Source organism: Vanessa tameamea, chromosome 19, assembly GCF_037043105.1.
Source record: "Vanessa tameamea isolate UH-Manoa-2023 chromosome 19, ilVanTame1 primary haplotype, whole genome shotgun sequence".
Classification (NCBI taxonomy): Eukaryota; Metazoa; Arthropoda; class Insecta; order Lepidoptera; family Nymphalidae; genus Vanessa; species Vanessa tameamea.
The window spans coordinates 9628326-9653575 of record NC_087327.1 but is presented as its reverse complement, the minus strand read 5'-3'; the positions used below and the strand labels follow the sequence as shown (position 1 = coordinate 9653575).

Genomic DNA, 25250 nt, shown 5'->3' with positions numbered 1-25250 from the left:
TGGCGACCTGTGATGTCACGTTTTTTATCCGTGAAGGCTCGTGACTGAATTTCTAAAGCGTTATTTTACAATATAAATAATAATCTTATTATATTCTGTGTGGTGACTTCTATCAATTATTTTATAGTCAAATCGGAATAAACTAATTTGCTGTGTCCTAGTTTTCAGGTTCGGCAAGTGTAATTGTAATACATATTAAAAATCTAGATCACATGTGTGGGGGCGCAGGACAAGTAATACTTCTCTCAAACTCTTTGGGCAATCATGACCAATTTCGTGCTTATTAGCTCGTAGGCCTTCTTTAAAAACATATATTTATGTCCAATTTAAATTTACTCCCAAAGTTTCGATAACAACTTCGATGACATTGAAAACGTAATTTTTTCCCAAATCCTTAATGAATATACATTGATTATCGGTTTCGACCAATAATATCGCGTCAATTTAATGTCAAAATTGCTTACTTGTCACTAACGAAATAAAAAAAAGAAAAAACAGCTTACTCATTAAATTTCTTCCTAAACGACATTATTATGAAGAAAATAACCGATCGCTACAAAACAATATGTGTATGTTAAACCAAAATTCGTATTGTATCGTTGCCAAGATTTCAAAAACCGTTTAAAGTGGAATATCATTGCAAATGGCGGTTGAAGTGGGATACATATTCATGAGTTTGAAACAATCAGGTCCCTAAATTAAACGGACACCTGCAGACATCTAGACTTCGATAGAGTTTTAGAAGTTCCACCGTATAATCTTCTCTCTAGTCCCTGTTCTATTTGGATGGTCTATAACTGGTTGAATGTCATGTTAATTAAGATCCTCGGAAATCGTATTTTATGTTTATGTTACCGTAACATTCTGATATAAATCTAGACAGATAATTTGTTAACGGAGCATTGAATTTACAATTAAACGTATTAAATTTCGGTAGTTTTTAATATTTTATGCTAGGTTACCGGTTAACCGGTGGTAGCTTTACTTTAAATAGTTTATTAAATGACGATTCAAAAGTGCTTGTAAAAGCCTACTTGAATAAAGTATATTTTGATTTGAATGCATGTACCCAATCGTGTGAAGGTAGCACCAATTGGTAGCTTTGTAATAGTATAAACATATGCTAGATCTATTGAATGTATATTATTCGTTGTTAACTAATTCCAATACGCTGTTCCAATATATTATTGGATACACGTGTGGCTGATCACGATGTATACTTTAACGATAAATTCCTTTTCCTAAAAGAGTAATGAGATTAATGAGTTTCCTGCCGGTTTTTCTCGGTAGAATCCATTTTACGAATGGCTACGTAGATTTTCAATTAATTAACCACACTTTAACATGAAGATTCAAAAGTGGCTTTTATTAGCCTACTTGAATATTAAATAATTTAATTTTTTACCAGAAATTATGCTGTGCTTACTCGTTGTTGAACATATGACTCTATCTACCAATAATATATCTCCTTGATGTCGTGATATCCGCTATGCCAATAGTAACGGATTCCTGCTGTGACGTCAGGAAATGTTCACTCGCAAAACAAATACAATCAGTCAGGGAGCTGAACCACAGATTCAATTTCCAAAAGGGCGATAAGATTCAAATGTATGCGACGCCGGTCGGTGTAATCGGCAGGTTTCAATTAAAAGTCGCACGACAGACGGACGGTGTGAAAATTTATTCGTTATGTAGAGTACCGGCGACTCGGTTCGTAGGTAAAACAGAAGTCGAATAAAACATTTAAAATCTATAGATATAAAACTGCGACAGGGAGTTGTTGTTTTATAAAAAAAAATATTTACCCGATAGAAGCCCATGTCCTCCATTGGAGTTCAAGTTTGCTTCATAGCAAATTTCATCAAATTCGGTTCAATGGTTTGGCAGTGGAAGAGCAACAGACAGACAGACAGACGGAGTTACTTTAACATTTATAATATTATATATAGTACAGATATAGATTTTAGTAGGACAACCAACAGTAGATAGAATACCACATAAAAAAACAGTCACATTTCGGATTTATCTTGGCTCTACTATATACAGGTATCACAATGCACTACCAAATTACAAGATATATAATAGGCATATATCAATCAACATATAAGTAAATCATAACACATTCAAAGTTGAAAGTTATTCAATTTAGTAATAGCATTAAGTATTAAAATTTGAAATAAAACATAATCATTTAATAGAGATGAGAATTAAAATACGTATATTTTAATGTGACAAGGTTACAAGATATTAGAGGTTATGGAGGGTGGAGGGGAGAGGTTACGGGATCGTTTCATCATATGCGTTGCCAATGCCGTGCCGCACTTCGTTCGTACTCTGTGGAACATTTGACTCGTCGACTAACTTATATGGTAAGGTAGATGCAGAAATAATAATAATTGTTTGAACCACGTGTCTAGGCAGTGGTTATTAATTGTTATCATTCCGCTTATCTCTTTCAAAAAATAATTTCTATTATTTCAGGTTATTTTTTTTTTTTTTAAATTCTTTCGATTTGATAGCATTCGCATCTTCATGTATTGTTATATAGACTTTCACTCTGATACTTTTATAGACGTCGTCTCAAGTTCGTAAAGTCCTCAAGATCAGTACGAGTACTTAGCGAGGAGCTCTTATGTGCTTCTTGAACATTTTTATATTATTTATGTATTTGCGGCGTAATAAAGAGTATATTATTATTGTATAATAATTATTTTGAGATGGCCCAGTTGTTAGAACGCGTGCATACCGATGATTTCGGGTTCAAACCCAGGCAGGCACCACTGAACTTTCATGTGCTTAATTTGTGTTTATAATTCATCTCGTGCTCGGCGGTGAAGGAAAACGTCGTGAGGAAACCTGCATGTGTCTAATTTCAACGAAATTCTGCCACATGTGTATTCCGCCAACCCGTATTGGAGCAGCGTGGTGGAATATGCTCCAAAAACCTTCTCCTCAAAGGGAGAGGAGGCCTTTAGCCCAGCAGTGGGAAATTTACAGGCTGCTAATGCTAAAAAAAAATATATTTTTGGGTACTGGTAGTTACATTATGTGATATTTTTTTGGTCACCATCGCCCATGGACAATGGCGCTGTGAGAAATGCCGGTAATGCGCCACCTAACTAACCTAACCTTGGGAATTAAGATGTTATGGCCCTTGTGCCTGTTACCCTGGCTCACTCACCTTCAAACTGGAATACAACAATACTGAGTACTACGGTAGAATATTTGATGAATGGGTGGTACATTTAGTCGCAAAATACCGGTTGGTTGCGATTATTTTACAATTTTTTTGTTTAAGTACCCATAAAAAGCAGTTAATAATGGTTAATTATCCAACTGTGACCTGTAAAGCTGGTTCAGTCTTTTTGGTGTTTTGAGCCATTTAACATTTATTTTCTATATATTTTTTTTATTATACGTAAATTTACTAGCATATCTTGTGTAAATTTTTGATTATATAATATCTAACAAAGTGATAGGTTTTATATACTTCCGAAGTTTATTTACTACTTTTCAAAACATTTAAATATAAGCATGTTTTTAAAAATTTTAGTAATTTTAGCTCCACATTTTTCTGTCTGTTAATTTCAACTAAAGCATCATTTATGTATGATCACTTGATGGTTTAATTATGTCCTGCATAAAGCCCAACGACCAATTAAATAATCCATAATTTGCAAGTACGTTGCAGAAAAGACATTGTAAAACGAGAAGAGGTACCTTGAATTACTTTGACTTGAGCAGCATTTTTTCAAATAGAACTATAAAACTAAGTTTGGTTTTAGTTTAAAAACGTAATTGACTTTTCTATTCAATGCGGTCTCCGATAGAACGAAGTATAACGATGTATATCATGAAATTAGTTCCCTCAATATCAGCGATCGTCTAGACTCCAACGACATCTGGCTAATTCTGTACTCGCTGTAATGTCAGGATATTTGGTCCAACTTAAATGTTTATAAAGGAAAAATATAAGGAAATAAATTTTGTAGCTTAAGCGTAAAGCTTTTAAGAACCAAATTTGACCAAATGCCCGGAAATTGGTGATAGGTTTTAGAAGGTTTATTTTGTGGCAGGGATGTGTATATACTCAAGTAGGTATGTACATTGTACAACGTAGATGGATAGAACAATACTTTTTCCTTGTAACAGGTAAGGAACATAACATCTTGGATCCAATGTTTGTCAGAATTTTGATAGTTTATATACTTCTCAAACAGAGAGTGTTTACATGTTTTTGTCTAGGTTATTTTATAGTTCGTCTGCGTTACGAAATTCAATAAAAAATACATAATTAATTTCATTTTCCGATTTATTAGCCTCTCTTCCAGATTTCTAAAAAAGTTGAAGTGCAGAAGTCGAAGACCAACATCGTTATGTTATAGTACTAATTTCGTATTTCACTCCTGAATGGACCACGGACGGTCACAATTTTTCTATGTGCAAAGACTTTAAATATTCTAATTATTATAGTCAATTTCTGAGATATCACGATCGTGTTCTACGGTGAGTTTTGAATTTGTAATAGAATAGCTCTATAGTGCATCGAGTATAGTTCTACTAACGTTACTTAAATAAGCGAAAAAATAACCTTTTCAGTATTCCATCTCGTAATCGTTGGTTAAATTAAAGCATTAATTATATTTATTATACATACTAAAGGAATTAACTCTGAAGATACTCGTGGTCGTGGTTTCCTTGACGCCTTTGATGTTTGAGGCTGCGTGAACTTAGCAGAAAGACTTAAAGGAGTACTTTCCTTATATAATTAAAAATCATAAATGACTTTTAGTGGAGCGCCCAAGAGTTTTGACCTCGGAAAATGGTTACAGTGATGATTTTTTTTTGGTTGAGGTGGCATTTTCTTCTTTATACTATAACTTACAAAGTCTACCAAAAATGTTATTGTGCTTTTTAATTTTTTTTATTAAAAAAAGATAAAAAAAAAATATTTAAAAGAAAAATGAACTTCTGTACAAGATTTTTTATTTCTTCGTGTGGTAATAACGTAATTTGTTTAAAAACTGCAATTATTATTGAAGAATTGAATAATTGGCAGATGATTGAAGGTCAATTCAAGTAAAATAAAAAATTATAAAAATATCTAAATATTGTTACTTTTTAATTTAAAAAAAAACATGTACCAGTATTATAGCTGATAAGCATAGTTGCATACTATGTAAAAAATTTGGTTCATCATACGAAACGAACTCACATTTGGGTGAAATTATAAAAATAAGCAGAGGAGTAACCACTTTGAGAGTTGCTTCGAGCGAACGACAGGATTGATTGTTACCTCACCTGCAAACTAAATTCGTTTATGCCCATGCAAATTGTCGACAAAAATATATTGAAATTTATAAGAAGAAGCAAAATGAAACTTCATGTTCACCTCCGCAAAAAAAAAACTTCGAAGTAGCACGTATTAAACTTTGATTGCGAAAAAATCGGCGAAGACAAATTTGATACATCAATACTGCAACTTTGAGTGCCTCCATTTTGAATTTTATAGCCAGACAGAAAAATGACTATTATTTTTTATTTTTTTTGTGGCATTGTTTGGCGGACGATCTTATGGGCCACCTGATGGTAAGTGGTCACCACCGCCCATAGACAAAGACGCTGTAAGAAATATTAACCATTCATTACATCACCTATGCGCCACCAACCCTGGGAACTAAGATGTTATGCCTGTGATTACACTGGCTCACTCACCCTTCTAACCGGAACACAACAATACAGAGTACTGTTATTTGGCGGTAGAATATCTGATGAGTGGGTGGTACCTACCTAGACGGGCTTGCACAAAGCCCTACCACCAAGTAAATCGCGAAATTCATAAAAAAATTGCTAGCATAACGGATTAACAGACAATCGAGGCGAAATATCATGTTGATTGTTGTAATTCTATAAAGAATTCTATTTACTTGATTATCGTTAGAAAGAAAGTTAGTCCAAGAAATGGGATGATCAATACTGCAATGGAGCAAATATATAAGTAGTGAATTCCACTGAAGTGGAAGAGAATATTTGATGCAGATCAATGTCTTAAAATGCCTAACTTTTTTTCGATTATCATTGAATCACTCCATTTTTCCACTTATTACGCTTATAGAAAAATATAAATTAACTTAATTTTATATATTTGAATCATACTATTTTTATCGATGTTATTAGCTAAACATTGCATTTATTTTTTTCATCCACTATAACATAAGTTTTGCATGATTTTGACGCTCTAGGGTCTCCACTGTAATAAAGAATAATAATTAAAGAGATTAAAAGACAGCGTTATTAGACTGGGGTCCGAAGAACAGCCACACTAAAAGTCTAACAGTCAGTTTTCCGCAGACTTACAGTATAGTAGCAAACTCCATACTAATGACAGATATACTGCTTCACCTGCCGTTGGGGAAATGGAGATTCACTATTCCCATCAAGGATTTCTTTGAGCGCGCCAAGAATTCTAATGGCATAAAAATTTACTTTCAAAACGTGATCGCAGCATGTCTGCCGTTTTGATATCATAAAATATATAAGAAAAAAATATAGAAAAATTGAATGGCCGACACTTATTCCGGTTCCTACTATTGTTGTTGAGTTGAGTTGGTGGATATACATGTGGCAGAATTTCGTTGAAATGCTTTCCTTCACCACCGAGCACGAGATGAATTATAAATACAAATTAAGCACATGAAATATCAGTGGTGCCTGCCTGGGTTTGAACCCGCAATCATCGGTTGAGATGCACGCGTTCTAACCACTGGGCTTTCTCGGCTCTTACTACTAGACTACTTAAATAACGTATATTTGATTTTATTTTCATTTTTATTAGGTTACTCCTTGGCCTTAAAAACATGTAAAGTTACTGATTCTTCGCTTAAACTCTTTCCGAGTGCGTTGGATTGCCGATTCCGTTAATCATTTCTGTTGAAATCCTATCGTATCGTATCTATGTTTGTGTATACACCTGTTTGCTATAATATCCTCGCTGTTGGCTTGTTCCCAATGAAAACGTCTTTCTATGTTTGCCCCAATGAATCATGGGGGTTTTTAATAAGAGCTATATCGTGTATTTCGCTATGGAAATGTTATACATTGAATTTAAATTGGACCACAACGCGCCTTGAGCCTGTTTGTCGTTCAATGAACTTTATTATTTGAGTTTAGCAGATATAATAAATTTAGATTTCACATTACACATCACTAACGTTATCGGTTTATGCCTTTATAATATTTATTATTAATTATAGAAGTAATTAAAGAGCTTATTGAGGGATCTAATTTTAGTGTTTTTATCTTCTGATAATTTTGCGATTTCGACTGGTATAAAAATCGTCTCGAGACACAGGATATCAGTCTCAGTAAGTTTCATTCAGTATGCGTGCTGCTCTCATATTATTGGCCCTAGGCCTAGCTGCGGTTACAGTTATGAATAAGTGTTAATAATTACATTTAAAGTATTTTATATTAATATTTTCGTCATGCTTGAATATGTTCTAATAATATACTGGTTATTTTCACAGTTTTATGTCATATTACTTTGGGGTAACGCTTATTTATTATATTACTTATTAAATGGTGCCAAGCGATTACGATATAATTGTTTAATCGACTTACTAATTAATACTGAGGTTCTTGCCGTTTCTTCTTGATAGAATCTACATTCCGAACCGATGGTAGTTATACGTTTAATCAATTCTGTAAAATGACGATTCAAAAGTGCTTATAACACACTTGAATAAAGTATATTTTGATTATGAATGTTGCTGTATCCCTTATATTTATGCTATTAAAATAAATAAGTAGTAGAAATAATTTTATAATTATATATAAGATTATTTATTTGTAATACCAATTTTTTGAAGATTATCTCTTGGCGTATTAGCTAGATTATAGGGCTGTAGATATTGAGATCTTAGGTTGTAATTTCGAAATGGACTAAAAGAATTTTTCCATTTTCTCCCAAGAAATTCAGCAGTTGGAGTTTGGAAAGGGGCAATATTAATAATGCACCAACCTTGGGACCAAAGATGCTATGTTCCTGATATACATATGTAGGGATAGTTACTTTTAACTGGAACACAACCATACTAAGTAAGTCGATTTGCCTGCTGGATTGTAGTAAATAGAATTAAAAGAATTACTTATATATTATTTATTATAGATTATATATTATTTTAAAATGACAAACAAAAGTCAACGTGAGGCACGTCTTCCAAGAAGACGACAAGCTTGACGTCCAGCGAAGATGTGCTGATGTTTAGTAAAAATATAAAACGCCAAAATTTATAAAAGTAAAATGTAAAAAAGGCACGGGCAACTGTGAGCGCGTGGATGTTGTAAATTAAATAAAAAATACGTCGATGTATTGCGGAAGAGTGCGACGAGCGTATGGTACCTACCCTAACGTGTTTGCACTAGTGCGGCTCGACGTGACCACCGAGTAACATTTATTTTAAACAATGTACATATATACGTTGCGAATATTGTTTAATTGTTAAATAATACCTTTTCATATTTGCAAATAACTTAAGGTAATTAACTTAACATCAAATAATATTACAAAACCTAATTAACTCGGGCGTAACGCTTCCAAAAGTCGACGAAATTAATTTCGTACAATATTAAGCGCACGCGATGCGTAAAATTAAAATTTAATTTATATAAAATTAAATCTTTAAGATGTTATTGTATCATCTAATTAAAACATGTATCGTGTGTGAATTTCGACGATTTCCCGCGAGAAAGTTCCAGAAGGACTTGTATTAATATTGGGGTTATTTTTACTTACTTAATGGTAGGGAACCCGTCACATATTCTACCGCCATATGGCAATTCTTAGTATTGTTGTGTCCTGTTTGAAGTGCGAGTGAGCCAGGGTAATTACTGCCACAGGGAACACAACATTTTAGTTTCAAATCAGTGGCGCATGTGCAATGTAAGGAATGTTTCTATATGCGGTGGTGACCACTTACCATCTGGTGGCCAATTTGCCAATCAACTGACATGACAATTACAAGAAGCAAGGATTTATTGAGAAACAAAAATCAGTTTTAATTTGCATTTTTTAAAATATTTTGCTATTTTTTTGTTTGTGGGAAAACAAAAAAACATCTTTGCATTAAATATAATTCATTTGAAATTATTTCTGAAAAAATCCTAGCATTTTCCGAATATATAATTAACTTATTAAAAACTTTGAAATAATACCATAATTTCAAATAGCTTAATACAGGTGGTAGCTTTACTTTAAATAGTTTGTTAAATGACGATTCAAAAGTGCTTGTAAAAGCTTACTTGAATAAGCGGCAGCCATGGCTGACCGTTAGAGATGTCTTTTCCTATGTTCGGTGGTACGGGGTCCAGCACGATTTTGGATCAAAATAAATTCGTTGTAGGTATAACCAAAGATTTATTACTATGAAATACAATTCACTATAATTAGGTATGGATAGGTAAACCGACAATTTCGCCTTGGAGGTGTGGGCTGATCGGTTTCTTAAACGCAAGCGTCCGTTATACAGTCCCCTTACTCTCCAACACGTCTCTGTCCACGTGACTTCAACAACAAATGACGTCACCGCGTTTACCCGTTTCTACTACAATCATGTCAGTGACTTTTAATTAAAATTATTGGCTTTCCACGACATATATATTAAGTTTACCACGTGTTATAAACGAAACGGCAGAGAAATCAATAAAAATAAATAAAGAAATGTTCATTATACTTCTTTTTCCAATTTCATACCCATTATAAAATGAATCAAGATGACAATGGAAAATATTGAATGCAAATAACATCCCTGGCTTTTAAAAACCTCACATAAACGGAACCAAAGCTTTGCCATTGTGTATGACAGTTTTTAAATTGAAGGTTCAGCCCTCACCTACCCCTCAATCAGTCCCTCCGTGAATAACAAGTGATATTTAATTTTGGTGTCATTATTCCCAATTGTATTGTTGGAAAAACCACATTTCCGATTGGAATTCGATTTCGGCGAAAAGTGAACTGACCACAGTTATGAATATATTTTTATTTTTACTCTGTATATAATAAAAGTTGAAGGTAATAAAAAAAATCAAAGAAAAACAAAACATATTATATCAATGACGGCCTCACTCTGTCGTAGTCGATTCATTTAAAAAAAAAAAAAAAACAATTTATAACTATTATTTAAATTATGGGTAATTTAATTCATTAATTCAAAAACGAGTATAACATATGTTAGGTATTTTTTTAAGTAAGTGGATGTAGGCGATGGGAACATTGGCCACTTGATGGCAAGTCGTCATCCATAGACATTAGTGTTGTAAGAAATATCAACCTTACACAAATAATGCTCCACCAACCTTGGGAGCTAAAATGTTAAGTCCCCTGAGTCTGCAGTTAAATTGGCTCAGGGTGAGTGAGTACTTCCTGTATATTATAAAGAGTTAAAGGATGTGTACTGTTGGTGCTTTTTTGTAGTAAATTAATTTGGGTATACAATAAAAAAAAGTTAATTCAAGTTATGATAGTGATGGGCATAAATTAAATGTTTTACTTTTTCATTATTATTGTTTTATAGGTACGTGGACGGAAAAATAGTCCTGCTGGTAAGTAGATAATACTGTTCATAGACAATGGCGTTGTACGAAATTTAAACCATTCCTTACATCACACCAACGCACCACCAACCTTGTAAGTGGATGGTACCTACCCTGGCAAGTTTGCACAAAGTTCTACCACCAAGTTATCCATTTTTTAAATATTAATAAATATTGGACAACATCACATACATTACTCAGATCCCAATGTAAGTAGCTAAAGCACTTGTGTTATGGAAATCAGAAGTAACGACGGTACCACAAACACCCAGACCTAAGACAACATAGAAAACTAATGAACTTTTTCTACATCGAACCCGGGACCTCGGAGTGGCGTACCCATGAAAACCGGTGTACACACTACTCGACCACGGAGGTCGTCGTCGTTTTTAGTGTATAGATATAGCCAAATATATTATCTTCATAGTACAAGAGAAAACTGTTACTTTAAGAGCGTCCATAGACTACGCAGACAAAACTAAGATAGATACCAAAACTTTATATTATGAAGGATTTGTAGATACTAACATTGTTCGAAAGTTTTCCACGGCATATATCTTCAATGTACCTAATTTATACACTTCAGCCAATAAAATTTAATGTTGAGAAAATTTAAATTATAAGTTTATATTTTATCTGTAACAGCACATTTAATCTTATAAATTCAAAGTAATATAATATACTCTTTGGGCTGTGAAATTTGCAGTGACATTGTTAATTAGAAAATAATTTATCTATGTATATTGACGTCCTATATATTTGCTTAAATAGAGTGTTCATCTAACGCACGCTTCGTCCGGTTTGAATTCAAATCGAGAAAAGAAAAAATTGTTTACCCATGTGGATACGGCTCGCTTAGTATATTTCAGTTACTTTAACAGTATAAGGTCTTAGAATATTATGCTCTGAGGTAAAGCAGCCGCTATACATACTATATTTGTGCTGCAGAAGAGGGCTATACGCGCAATCTATATCTTAGGAACTAAAGAATAATTAAGGTATAAATTTAAAGAAATCAAGAAAATTTGACGACCTCCGTGGTCGAGTAGTGTGTACACCGGTTTTCATGGGTACGCCACTCCGAGGTCCCGGGTTCGATTCCCAGCCGAGTCGACGTAGAAAAAGTTCATTACTTTTCTATGTTGTCTTGGGTCTGGGTGTATGTGGTACTGTCGTTACTTCTGATTACCATAACACAAGTGCTTTAGCTACTTACATTGGGATCAGTGTAATGTATGTGATGTTGTCCAATATTTATTTATTTATGTAGAAAATGAGTATCATAGCATTGGTACACGGAACAAACACAAATATGATACTCCTGTCCGTAACTCTTTTGGGGCAATGTTTACACTACAACAGGATCCAAGAAAGCGTTCAAAATAACTCTGTTGCCAAATAAAAAAAAAAAATGTTAAGGAACGCTTGTGTGCGAAAGGTTACTATACAATTAGTGAGTCTATTGATAGCACACCTTGGGAATGAAACGATCGCCTCCGGACTATTTCTTTTCATATTGAATATATTTAAATAATAAAATTGGCAAAAAATAAGGACTCGCTGAGTTTTTACTCGGTATTTTATTTTCCGAACCGGCGGTAGTGTTTAATTTGGCAATCAATAAGTAAGTGTAATGCTTCCATATCGAATAAAGGAATTTAAGTTTGAGTTTGACAAAAATACATACTTCAAGTACTTATGTATATAAATGCACCTTTGTCTCCAATGTTAAGAATTTAATTATTTTTTTTTACTTTAATGTATTTAAGTTGAACCAACTGGGCACAGATTATTTCTTTATATAAAGAAACTTATCTTTGAAACTTGAAAAACAATTAAGTTTCGACACGTCTAGGAATGTAAATCGGAAATGTTCTTTTTTCAAAAATATATTCCTTATAATAGGAAAACTTCTCTTACAACACAATTTTCATGAAGATTTATCTTATCGTCCCGCCAGATGCAATAATGGGTGTCGAAGTTTACACGGAGGGTGCACAGATTAAAAATAACATTACACCCCTCGGCGCTGAGGTTTATTCTAGATAACAGATTTGACATGATTTGTAATCGTTTTCTTTTAATTTTTTTACGAGGTTCTTTGTTTTTGTAATTAGTTTTAAGTCTCATTTAATTTTTCGGTAACTTTAACAATTAATAAAATTACAATCTCCCACTCGCCTCGCGCCACTTTTTGAATCAATAATATTTCGTATGACGAAGTTCATTTAATTACTAAAAAAAAAAAGATTAAATATTACCTTATTATTTACTTTTTAAACCTTTTGCACGGTTATTATATTATATATATTTGTAAACTTATTCGTTGTATAAGCTATTTATATGTAGAAAACATTTTTTGTAATCATGTATTTGTTTAAAGTTAATTTATTAATTATTGTAATATTTTAATTTACCACACATTCAGGCTTGTTACCCTGGATTGTATAGCAAAATATTGCTTTAGACTGTACATTTACTTGTGTATAGCTATTAATTCAACAATATACAAACATTTAAATGATAATTATGTGTATATTCGTTAATCAAGTTAACATACTTTAAGCTGATATTTTAGAACCTTAATTTATAACGTTAATTTTTTCTTACATCTTGCGAAAGGTAAATTTCACCAACTTTGTTTTACTTGTCAGATGTCATGGTCGTTTTAATAAACGTAAAACTGATTTATGGCATCGCAATAGGAATTTTCCGATCCCAGCGATGCAGATATTGGTAATTGCACAGTCATCCGGCTGAGGATTTTAGGGGGGAATGAACGGGGATTCTTTTAGGGAAATTTACGCGTTGCGTCGCGGAAGTTTAATAGATTTTTTTTTTATTAAAAGAATTTTTAGGGCTGTTTAAAAATTGGATTAGTATAATGCTGTGTTCTGATAATGTTTTACTATGATATTATGTTCGTCTATTTAAGAGAAATGGGGGAAAGGTGATATGAAAAAATGTATGTATGTATGTATGTATAATGTATGATATGTGTTCAAAAATATTCAATCGTAAAAATTAATCGAATCGTTAAAGAACGTTTGTGAGCTAAAGGATATTACAACACCAATGACTTCTTAGTTGAGTGCACACCTTGGAAATGAGACGATCGCTTCCAGGCTGTTTCATATAACGAATAAATATATTTATTGTCATCGTATGAAATAAATAGTAATCCCGTTGAGTTTCTTTCGCAGGTTCTACTTAGGTCCGAGGTATTAATTTCCGAACCGGTCGTCGATTTTTGACTATCAATACGCAAGTCAATACACACTTCTATATTGAATAAAGATTTTGATTTTGAATTTGTAGCATCACAATACGTTTTATGCTAAAGGACTGCTAAAGGGCTATCATATAAAATCAAATTAAATGTCTTTTATTCAAGTAAACTTCACAATGAACAGTATTTGAATCTTCAATATCTTCAATATATAAAAATTATATACCTAAACATTAGTATAAATGTTTCTATACTATAGTTTTTTATCTCCTCTCTCTTTCTATTTCTGCACTAACCTGTTTTCGTTTCTAAGCTTCTATCACCAAAGGTTGTCTGTGAGAGATCGCTATACGCGATAAGACCGCCTTTGTGCACTATTTATTTAACGTTTTGTGTTCATATTATGTATTCCTGTGTTGTGCAATAAAGTATTTTAAATAAATAAATAAATAAGGGGTTTTTTTTTCGGTTGTCAATCACTTGAAAACTTTTCGATGTGATAATATTACTTATCGACGTGGATTTGCCCGCAGATGGTTATATGGTAGTTAAAAAGTTATAGCGTAAAATCACGTGTTCGTCACGGGACGCCCGACAAAAGTGACAACTTAAACTGTCCGAAATACGTCTAGACCCTGCCTACCGCTGTCGTATGCGTAAGAGAAAGGGTAGCCAGACAGATTGACGCCGTAACGCGTTACGTAACGAAGCGATTTACCTTCCCATAAGATGTTATCACTTCAATAAATATACTTTCGCAGCTATAATATCAGTTAGAAATATTAATGTTTTTACGCATTAATGTTATCTGGAAATCTGTACAAATCAAAATTGATAAAGATAGAGGATGAATATATAGTAATATCCTATAATATATAGCTAGTATTAGCAAAACACGCGGCATTACCCGCGCGTAATTTAACAACAAAGATACTTTCGCATCTATAATATTAGTATTTATAGGAAGGACGTATCTTTTTCATAGCATAGGTAGATGAACTGGCAAATAGGCCACTTGTCGGTAACCTGACAGGTACCGTAAGAAACTAATTAATTTTTCCAATTCTTAATACGCCGTGAACCTTGGGAATTGAGAACTTGTGCATGTCGTGGCTCACTTATCCTTCAATCTGGAATACAATAATACTTATTATTGCTGTTTGGCGGTAGAATTTAGAGTAGGTAGGTAGCTACTTAGACAGGCATGCACAACACCCTACGACCAAGTAAATATGTATAAAATATTGATCAAAAAAATCGGGTTAAAGTTGAGCGACATTGTGTCGCCGTACGTGGGTATCGTACGAAATGAAACATCATTTCAACAAGCCTTCATAGCAAATATCATCAAATTTCAATAGTGGTTTGGCTCTGAAAGAGTCACTGAGAGACTAAGATAGTTTTTCATTTATAATATTTTTAGATGATTGACGGTAAACAGGACGAATAGGATAAAAAGCGGACCATAGACAGCGCGGACACACACTTAGCTCGTGCTCTTAGGAGCCGACGTCTCTTCATTTGTACTCTGTGTTAGAATAAATATTGTTTGCTTGAAGTAATTGGAATATTAAATCATTATTTAATATGTAAATTATATATCTTTTTTTAAAAACTCAACCCGCTTCTGATTGCTAATAATATTGTTATAGATATTAATGTATAAATGGTTGTTTCGTGTTAATTTCGTCAAGTAAGATTATAATTATTATGTAAGGGATACGTCACACGTCTATAAGGCAAGTATTCTATGAGCGACGTCAATATTAGGTAGGCAAAGCGACGTCAAGTTGGCGTTGGAACTCGGCTCGGTTTGCTTAACGCGATGCCTACGGCGATGGAATGTTCCATCGGAATATCGTATACGGGTGTTTTTTATTAATTTAACATAAATAAGGAATATTTTGCAAATATTATACATCTAATAGTTAAATTATCTCTTTATTCTGTGATAATAGTACAACATGATATATATATGATAGATTTCTATTGAGACAATTGTCAGAAAGCCAATTTTTTTTTCTTTCATTTTGATTTATATTTATAAATATGGTAATTTGTTAAGTTTTCGCCCGTAACTGTTTCGGTAGGGATTGATGTTTATGAGGTTTATGTAACAGCCTGTATAAGTAGGCATACATCTATGTCAATATCGAATGCCATGCGATGTCGTCGTGGCAGACTCGGCGCGTGCCGCACATTGCTCGCTTCGACCCTAATAAAGTGACGGCTTCGATCAACTTTGATTATCAAGTATTTAAACTATACGGGTAAATGTGGTTAAGCGCGTACGAAATGTTGACGTTAGGTATTCGCCTTATTAAATATATTGTATAAATATTTTGAATTTAGAATATTGTTATGACATGTGTTTATCGGTGTCTATCTTTGTTTGATCGTGTAAATATGTTTACACTTTAGATAAGTGTAATATTAATTGATCATTGCAATCTACACTTTGAATCTAGAATGCTGATAAGCTTTGATAAATTTGTGATGGAAAAGCGATCATCAAATAGTTTCATTAATATTATTTCAATATTCATAAATAGTTCATATTTAATTATAAAAACGTGGATTTGTATAGGTAGATTTTCATCTGACACGATCAAGTTTCCTAATAATTGAGTAAACTCGTCTCGGCTTCAAACCCCAATCTTTGTTTAAGAATCACGCGTACTAACCGCTGCGCAACATTTAACTGTGGAAAATATATTTGAACGTAAATCTTTCCAAGACACCTCCTCCCCTATGACAAGTCGTTTTTTAAACAACAAAATAAAATACCGTCAACCGTATTCTGATTTTGGCACTTATAAATTGACAGGGCCTATATTGTGTGTGTCACCTGTACAGACAGATAAAACATAAAGTCACTTCGCAGGGAATATTAGGTCTTATATGTGCAAGGGGCCTAGTGCATATTGATCTCTAAAGAAAACACAATGACTCTTATTTCTATGGCTATAAGGAGAAAATACTTATGACTTAGCCCATCATAAGATGGTCTTTGAATTTTAAAGAGCTTGAGTCCGACTAGTGAGTTCCCCTCGATTGAAGAGGGGTCATTTTGCAGTGATTTTCCTTTCAAGTATTCTCCCCTTAATGTTGCCAGTTATTTATGGTTTAGGATTTCGTTATTACAAACTTGGGTTGGGTTTTACATGATATTAGAAATGTGCGTAAATTTAGGCCGTTAGATGCATCAGGGGTTCCTAATTGTTTTGGTTTAAATATGTTCAGAGCATAGTGAAGGGGTGAAATATCAAACGTTAATTTTTGCCAAAAGATATACGTTGAAATTAAGTTTTTGAAACGCAATATATTTTATATGAATTAATGTTCTCTTGTATCATAGAAATCATTCGAATTGTCTCTGCGTGCTAATGGATATAATTTCATGAATGATTCATAGTATGTGTGCTACTTAAGAAAATAAACTATCTATTTCTATACTGTATTAAAAGCAATTAAAAACATACAAAAATACCGACTGAGTTTCTTTCCACAGTTCTTCTCAGGTCAGGCTATTCCAAAAGATAGGTTACTTCTTTGAATACCAATAATATACTTTTGCATGGAATAAATGAATTTTAAAGCAAATTAACTAAACTAAGAACTTTTGTATTATAATTACTCAGTACCAATTTCGTTAATAAAAGTTCAGACGTAATAAAAAATAATGTAACTAATTTAATCAATTAATTATTTTATAATATTACTTATGATAAACGTTTAATGTTTAATGTCGCGAGGCTGTGGTGCAGTTGGATTCCAATAGTATTTTTCATAGATTTTATTCCAAAACTTCCATTCCTCGTCAAATAAGCCCTTCTTTATTAGCAATTTTTTGTCGATTTCCATATAGTTTTGGTTATCGTTTGTATATGGTAGCCAATTGAAGGGAATTAGAGTAGTTTCGAATGCTGTTGGATTTCTGTAAATGAGAACGAAAAATATTACTCGTCATTTTACATTTAAACTTTAACTATATTTATATATTGACGACCTCCATGGTCGAGTAGTGTGTACACCGGTTTTCATGGGTATGCCACTCCGAGGTCCCGGGTTCGATTCCCGGCCGAGTCGATGTAGAAAAATTTCACTAGTTTTCTATGTTGTCTTGGGTCTGGGTGTTTGTGGTACCGTCGTTACTTCTGATTTTCCATAACACAAGTGCTTAAGCTACTTACATTGGAATCAGAGTAATGTATGTGATGTTGTTCAATATGTATTTATTTACTATAGCAAATGCTGGTTTTTTTAGAGAATGCATAAGAAACAAAAACGACTTAATGTGCATAAGGTCGTAAGTTGAAACTGTGCACTTTACAGATGAATGATATAAAAATGAATTATTTACTATCTTATACCAATAAAGTATCATAATGACAGTTTTGTTTAAACGTTTTCATGTGGTTCAAAAACAAAAATAAAGAAAATTTTAAATTCCATTCATAAATGTAAGCGACGTATTTTGTAATTATAATTTGGAAAATATTTTTTATCCATCCCATTGAGTAGTCATGACGTATTCATCATATTATAATCACATTTAATATGATACACCAGCTACTAAATACAGTATTGTCTGATAAAACAGTGTTCTATAATAATATGCTGTAAGTATATTAATAATACTTGCTTAAATAAATAAAATATGTTGTATATATGTTGTATGTATGTATATGTATTAACACAATGATTACTTACTCATATTTAACGAAGTCAGACCACATCATAGTCATTCTTTCTCTCGTATCTAAATCTTTATAATTATTTGTCCATACAAAAAAGTCAAGCACATACGCCGTCTGATCTCTGTGACTTGCGCCCTTAAGTCTGTCCATGTAATTATGTTCAATATTCAATTTACCTACGAAAGAAAACTGGTACAAGTACACGGGTTTTTTGGTCGTTTTTGCACGTAGTTTAGCAGATCTCATAATGGAATATTTGAACATAGAATCAGAGAAGTAATTCACGTAATTATCCAGCGTGTCAGCCTTTACCTCTTTATCATCGAAGTAATACTGTTTAATTTCTCGAATGATATCATTTTTAATTTTTTCATCATTGAATTTTAAATCTGCTGGAAGGAATTCCGAAAAATCGACATTCATATCCTCTCTCCACTCACCGAACTTTATAGTCCGACTAATACCTTCCATATTTGAGAAGCCTGTTATGATCGCAATATCCTTGTTGAAACCTTTTTTTATTAATTCTAAGGGAGACTCTGTTATTGTCGGTTCAATTCCTTCTATTATGTTCTCAATACAAGGGGCGAAACCGAATGTACTATTTTTTAAATAGTAATTTAAACTTTTTTCTGCTAAATCTTTAACAGTGGCATTTAGGTAAAATTCTGTCAGTTCGTCCAAACTGTCCGTTCCATTATAACCAAGTGATAATGCTATGTTTTTGGCTGTAGCTAATGGATCTCTATTAATAGTAAAAGGTGATAATGCGGAACCACTTTCTAAAATTAATTTATTGAATAAACCAGTCGTTGCTTCAGATAACGAAATAAGTTCAGCCATTGCTGCACCTACACTAAATCCTGCGAGAGTAACTTGATTGGGATCACCACCGAAGTTTATGATGTTCTTATTAACCCACCTCAAAGCGGCAACTTGATCTTTTAAACCAGCATTTCCAGGTATTTCTTTATTGCCTAGACAAGCAAAACCAAATGCGCCTAGTCTGTAGTTGAAGCTGACGGTGATTATGTCATGTCTTGCTAAATAATTGAAATGTGCCATGTTGCCGCTTCCACCGGAAAATGCTCCACTATGTATGTAAACAACAACCGGTACCAGATTATCATCTGATGCTACTTTAGGCACGAGCAAGTTAATACGAAGGCAGTCATCTTCTCCGTCTAACATAACTTCATCATTGTTATCACCCGAATAATAGCATTGATGACATATCGTTGTTTTCTTCGATGCTTCTAATTCTCCTTCCCATGGCTCAACGGGCAGAGGTGCCTGAAATGGCGGAAATTATATATAGAAGATAATATTGAATTTAACAATTTCTGTTTAAAATTTGTCTGAAATATTATGACGTAATGATTAAATAAGTGTTTGATGAGAGGGGCTAGAAGGAGACAAACGATCTAGGGAGAAACTAAATGTTCACTCATCTGACCGACAGTCGACGACTGGCAGTCTGGGTATTTTATGATGAGTTTGAAATATATGTGGCAACAATTTAACATTTCTAACCGTTGTTAGCTATACAATCCATTAAACACTAATTGGTCTAATTCATACCAAATTCGAAACGGGCTAAGATTTTTATTAGACCCATTTATCAATTAGGTTCCGGTAGAAAGTTTTATCAAATCTGTATGCCTACTGAATGTTACATTATATCTATTGAATGGCATGTGTCTATTTTAATGAATGTCAATTTTAAGTTTTGTTATTGTATATAATTAAAGTATTCAAATATAATCTCAATTGTTGACCCAAAAGGTACATTTACAAGATTTTTTTTTTCTTTAAATGTAATTTGAACAGTTCTGGTGAATTTTAAATAAATAAAAGATATACCTGAAATCGATCCCTTCCTTTTGGTATCGTAGCGTACGGTATACCGAAGAATTGATAAAATTCACCATCCCAATACTTTTCACCTTTCACGATGCCATCTTTTAGAGCGACTGTTTTAAAATCTTCATCTTGAGCGAGAACGCTATTCACGAGGAGAAATAACACGACAGCGCGCCACATGTTTAACTAAAACTAGTAAAAAAAAAACGAAATAATGGTTAAACCCTGATAATTATAATTTCGGTGATAATCGATTATTTGGCCAAAACAAAGTTGGCCACGTAATGCTTGCGTTATCTTGTATATCTTAAAATACGGTAGGTGATTAGATATCTAATTAGGAATCAATGTGTGCATTGATTTTAATTTATATATGAGTATTCAATAAATTTTCGTATTTGACAAACTTATGGTTCTGTAGGTATCAAATAACTACAATATTTAATATATATATTTCTTCAGACTTCAGACTCTCACTTTCCATCAAGTGAGCCTCATGATCGTTAGCGAACCAATTCCTCAATTTAAGCTTATTGAAAAATAAATCGAAGAGCCTAAGAAAGTTTCATAATCAAATCAAATGTACACGGTAATAAAAACAAAGATTTGAAGCATAGCCATTAAATCTTAAATAGAATGTCTCGAAATATTATTTACAGGTAGCTCAAGTAATGTCCTGGTTGTTATCTTATACGTATTAATAGCGTAAGGTGATTTTTGTCCCAGTGATTATGGGACGATAGCTGCACATAAAAGATTGGTTATGGCCTTATTTTCAAGAGCTGCAGCCGTAGATGTGCAAAATATTAAAGAGGATTCTTGATTGCAATTTAATAAATTACTAAAAATTTCGAATAGTGGCAAGAATGCCAGCATTTCCCTTAATAAAAATAATGCACCTTGTAACAGCAACATGTTCCTACTCCAAACATTTCACATCACATTTTACATTAGTTCACTATATATGCCAATAGATGGCGTTAGCTGTATTTTAAATCACGCTAACGTTGTAACAATGTAAATTGCATAAATATCCGAAAATAAAATTGTATTGTATCGAGCCTTAGGGACCTTGATAGTGGCATAAATACTGTTTCCACCTTGTTGGGACATTATTTTGAAAGCTACCAAGGAATATCACTCTTCTAAGTACGATTTCCGTTGGCTACTTCCACCCTGTTGGGATAGCTCGCTGGCGTCGTAGTTAGAGGCCTAGTCGTTTAGTTGTCAATTAATCTTCACGTCAAGACTGTATTACGACCTTCATTTTAGCACAGCTAAGAAACTTATGTCGTCTGCCTGCACCTTAGAACCGACCTATTTGTCTGCTTTTGTAAATATATGTATATAATAATAGTATAAATATTATATATAAATATAGGCTTTGCTGAAATAACGTAAATTTGTATCAAATTTAGGTACCTTTGAAATTTAAAAAATATGTAGTAGGCACCGGAATCAGTGTCGGCCATTAAATTTTTCTATATTCTTTTCTTATATATTTTATGATATCAAAATGGCAGACATGCTGCGATCACGTTTTGAAAGTAATTTTTTATGCTTTTCGAATCCTTGGCGCGCTCTAAGGAACCCTCGATGGGAACAGTGAACCTCCATTTCCCCAGCAGCAGGTAAAGCAGTGTACCTGTCAGTAATATGGAGTTTGCTACTATACCGTAAGTCTGCCGATCACTGGCTCTTAGACTATAATCTGTCATAGGTTTCGAAATTTGTAAACATCTGTGGAATAAACGCGAAGTTTCGCTTGCGACCCACTAGTATTTTACTTATTAAATTCAAAAACGTGGTTGTCAAAAACGCTCTTTAGAAATGAGGCATTGATGTTAATGGTTATTAAAATTATTTATAATTCGAGATAAATAATAAATAAATATGGAGCAAAATAAATAAAACCAAGAGTTTCAAAACTAAAAATATATTTTAAACGTAATAACAGCGAATTATATAACGTAGGCGCCACAGGTGGAAAGGTGGCGTCACGGCATCCGAATCGACCAAGACCCGTCAATTTTTTTTCATCAAAAATAATGTCCAGCAGCTAGTCAACTGTTTTAATTTATACCCAATGCACGGAACTGTAAACATTACTATTTCCGATCAGCTACTGATAAAATCGTTTGCCAGTAAAATCCAATAACTATTTATCGGTCCGACCTGAGAGTCCTGGAACCTCCTTTATAAACTAGCCACTGGATAAACGAGACAGCCATAAATTTAAAAATCTCTATCCGAGATACTGCAGGTGGAAAATACAAGAAAAACAAAGTTGCCAATGACATTATTACTCTTTGCATGGTTTAAAAGAGGTAGAATGAAGAAAATTTAAATACGAAAAAGTTTCCAAACTTTGGGTCATTTCCGTGCAGTGCTTTTATCTTTAGCCCCAAGCTTTGAATTTCAAGATGGTCGTTCGAGTTTGTTTCGAGAGCTTTGTCTACAAAGAGAATACAAACTTGTAAATAGGTCCTCTATATTTCCAAGGACTGAAATTTATTTAAATTTCCATGGGGTTGTGTTAATTTAATTTATGCGCTAACTCGCTTTTTTTTCAGCGTCTTTGTGCGCTTGAAAGAGTTCTTTTATATTAATTTAGATAGCGTTCTAAGAACCGAGTTTTTATAAATAATTTAAGCTTTCTCAACAGCGATACATGATTATTTTCAACGAATACTGAATTAGTTGGGCCAACTTTGTTTTTTCTTCAGATGGAGAGGAGACCTTATCCCAGCAGTGGGCAAGTCGCTTCTTATTTATTGATTTTTTATAATAAATAGCCAGGCAGACTGACAAGTGGCCTACCTAATGGTGACCACCGTCCATAGGCAGTGGGAGAGTAATTAATATTAACCGTTACAAAAGTTATTATTTATCTGTTACAGACTTTATTTTTCTTTGGAAATAACCTTTAGTAATACTTAAAAAATATATAGATATATTAAAATGTGCTCGTTATTTTACATTTTTTTTGTTTCTGTAAAAATAAACTTATTTTTACGATTAAGTTATAAATATAGAAATATTTTTTGGTAAAATCGCAGAACCATAGCTTGAAGTGTATTATCATATTATATTCTTTACGACACATTTTAGCGTCCAACGTGAACGTCCAAGCGGCGTTATGAGCCATTTATATCCAAAGACAAAAATTAAAACATTTATTTTATTTAAGTTTTTTGACACACGTGCTTTAGCTACTTACATTGGGATCAATGTATGTGAGTAATGTATGTGATGTTGTCCAATATTTATTTATTTATTTATGTATTTATCCATTTATCTATTTATCTATTTATCTATTTATCTATTTATCTATTTATCTATTTATCTATTTATCTATTTATCTATTTATCTATTTATCTATTTATCTATTTATCTATTAATCTTTTTATCTTTTTATCTTTTTATTTATTAATTTGTTCGTGCCATGCGTGTTGATATTGTTTAATTAGATTATACAATTCCCATTTTAATATAACCAAACTTTAAATAAAACACTTATTAAAGCGTATTTGCCGCTATATCAAGTTCTTATTTGGTGCTATCAACGGTGCAAAAATGGTAACGACCCTGTAAAAATATATTGAATATATTATAATAATTCGGTCTTAAATCAAAAGGTTTTAATCTACTTAATATGTTCAAATCACTTTCTATGTTCCTATATTATCCCAGTCTAACATAAACATTTGATTCGCGGTTTTTGTCGTAAATGACGTAATAATATAACCAGTTTCATTAGACTATTGTAAGCAATTATATCCATAGTTTTCGGAAAAGAAATGCACTTTCCATTCTGCTATCTCTGATCATTATGCTTTGTAATAAAGTTTATTTTATTTACACGAAATACATTTTAATTCTTTCGTTATATACAAATATATATATATTTATAGTAAGTATCATGACCATGCATCGTGGCAAGAATGCTAACAGCATTTACCCGTTGACTTCAATTCCGTTACTCTGGAAAAAAAATCATAACATAAAATACATACGATAAGGTGAGGTATTATACTTTATTTATAAGTTTTCATTATAAGTCTTTAAGTAGGAAAATAAATTATTATCATTAAATATAATACTGAAAATAATCGGACGATTTATCGTGTCGTGAAGTGTAAAGAGTATCTGGCTCTTCACGCTGAATATATTTGGTTTAGTATACCTGTATACCTGAGCATAAAATATGTTATACTCTCCCACAACTCACTGTTGTGAAGTGTTTAGTTTCAGACGAGGGGTTTGCGAAAACAGTTATCGTATATGCTCCAAAATACATACTTCCAAATTCAAATTTCAGTTTGAATTTTTGTACTCATTTAATAAGAATAAATATATAAGTTTTTTCCCCTTGTGTAAGGTAGTTGAACGCAAAATATTCTACCAATGTGCGTATGTATCATAGAAAGGGCTCGTTAGATATTTTCCATGGTTCCAAATGCTGTGTTTATAATTGATCTCGTCCGTGGCGGAGAAGGAAATCATCGTCCGCCATCCTAATTCTCATTTGATTAGAATTGAGCGAAAATTAGACTATGAGTTAATGGTCAATACTATCGATAGATATTGGTGCCGTAATTACATTTACATACATTAACAGCCTGTAAATTTCGCACTGCTGCTCTCCTCTTGAGGAGAAGGTTTGGAGCATATTCCACCACGCTGCTCCAATGCGGGTTGGTGGCTACACCTGAGGCAGAATTTCGTTGAAATTAGACACATGCAGGTTTCCTCACGATGTTTTCCTTCACCGCCGAGCACGAGATGAATTATAAACACAAATTAAGCACATGAAAATTCAGTGGTGCTTGCCTGATTTGAACCCGCAATCATCGGTTAAGATGCAC

The 25250-nt window shown here is 33.0% G+C and overlaps 1 protein-coding gene across 1 annotated transcript; it reads right to left on the bottom strand.

Annotated features, from left to right (window-relative positions):
* Positions 1 to 17489: 17489 nt before the first annotated feature.
* On the bottom strand, positions 17490 to 20562 carry LOC113399356 (esterase FE4-like). The gene is made up of 3 exons (XM_026638460.2): positions 20383 to 20562; positions 18533 to 19812; positions 17490 to 17756 (listed from the first exon to the last, which is right to left on the bottom strand). The coding sequence occupies exons 1-3, from the start codon at positions 20560 to 20562 to the stop codon at positions 17555 to 17557; spliced, it is 1662 nt and encodes a 553-aa protein (XP_026494245.2). The 3' UTR covers positions 17490 to 17554.
* Positions 20563 to 25250: the final 4688 nt, after the last annotated feature.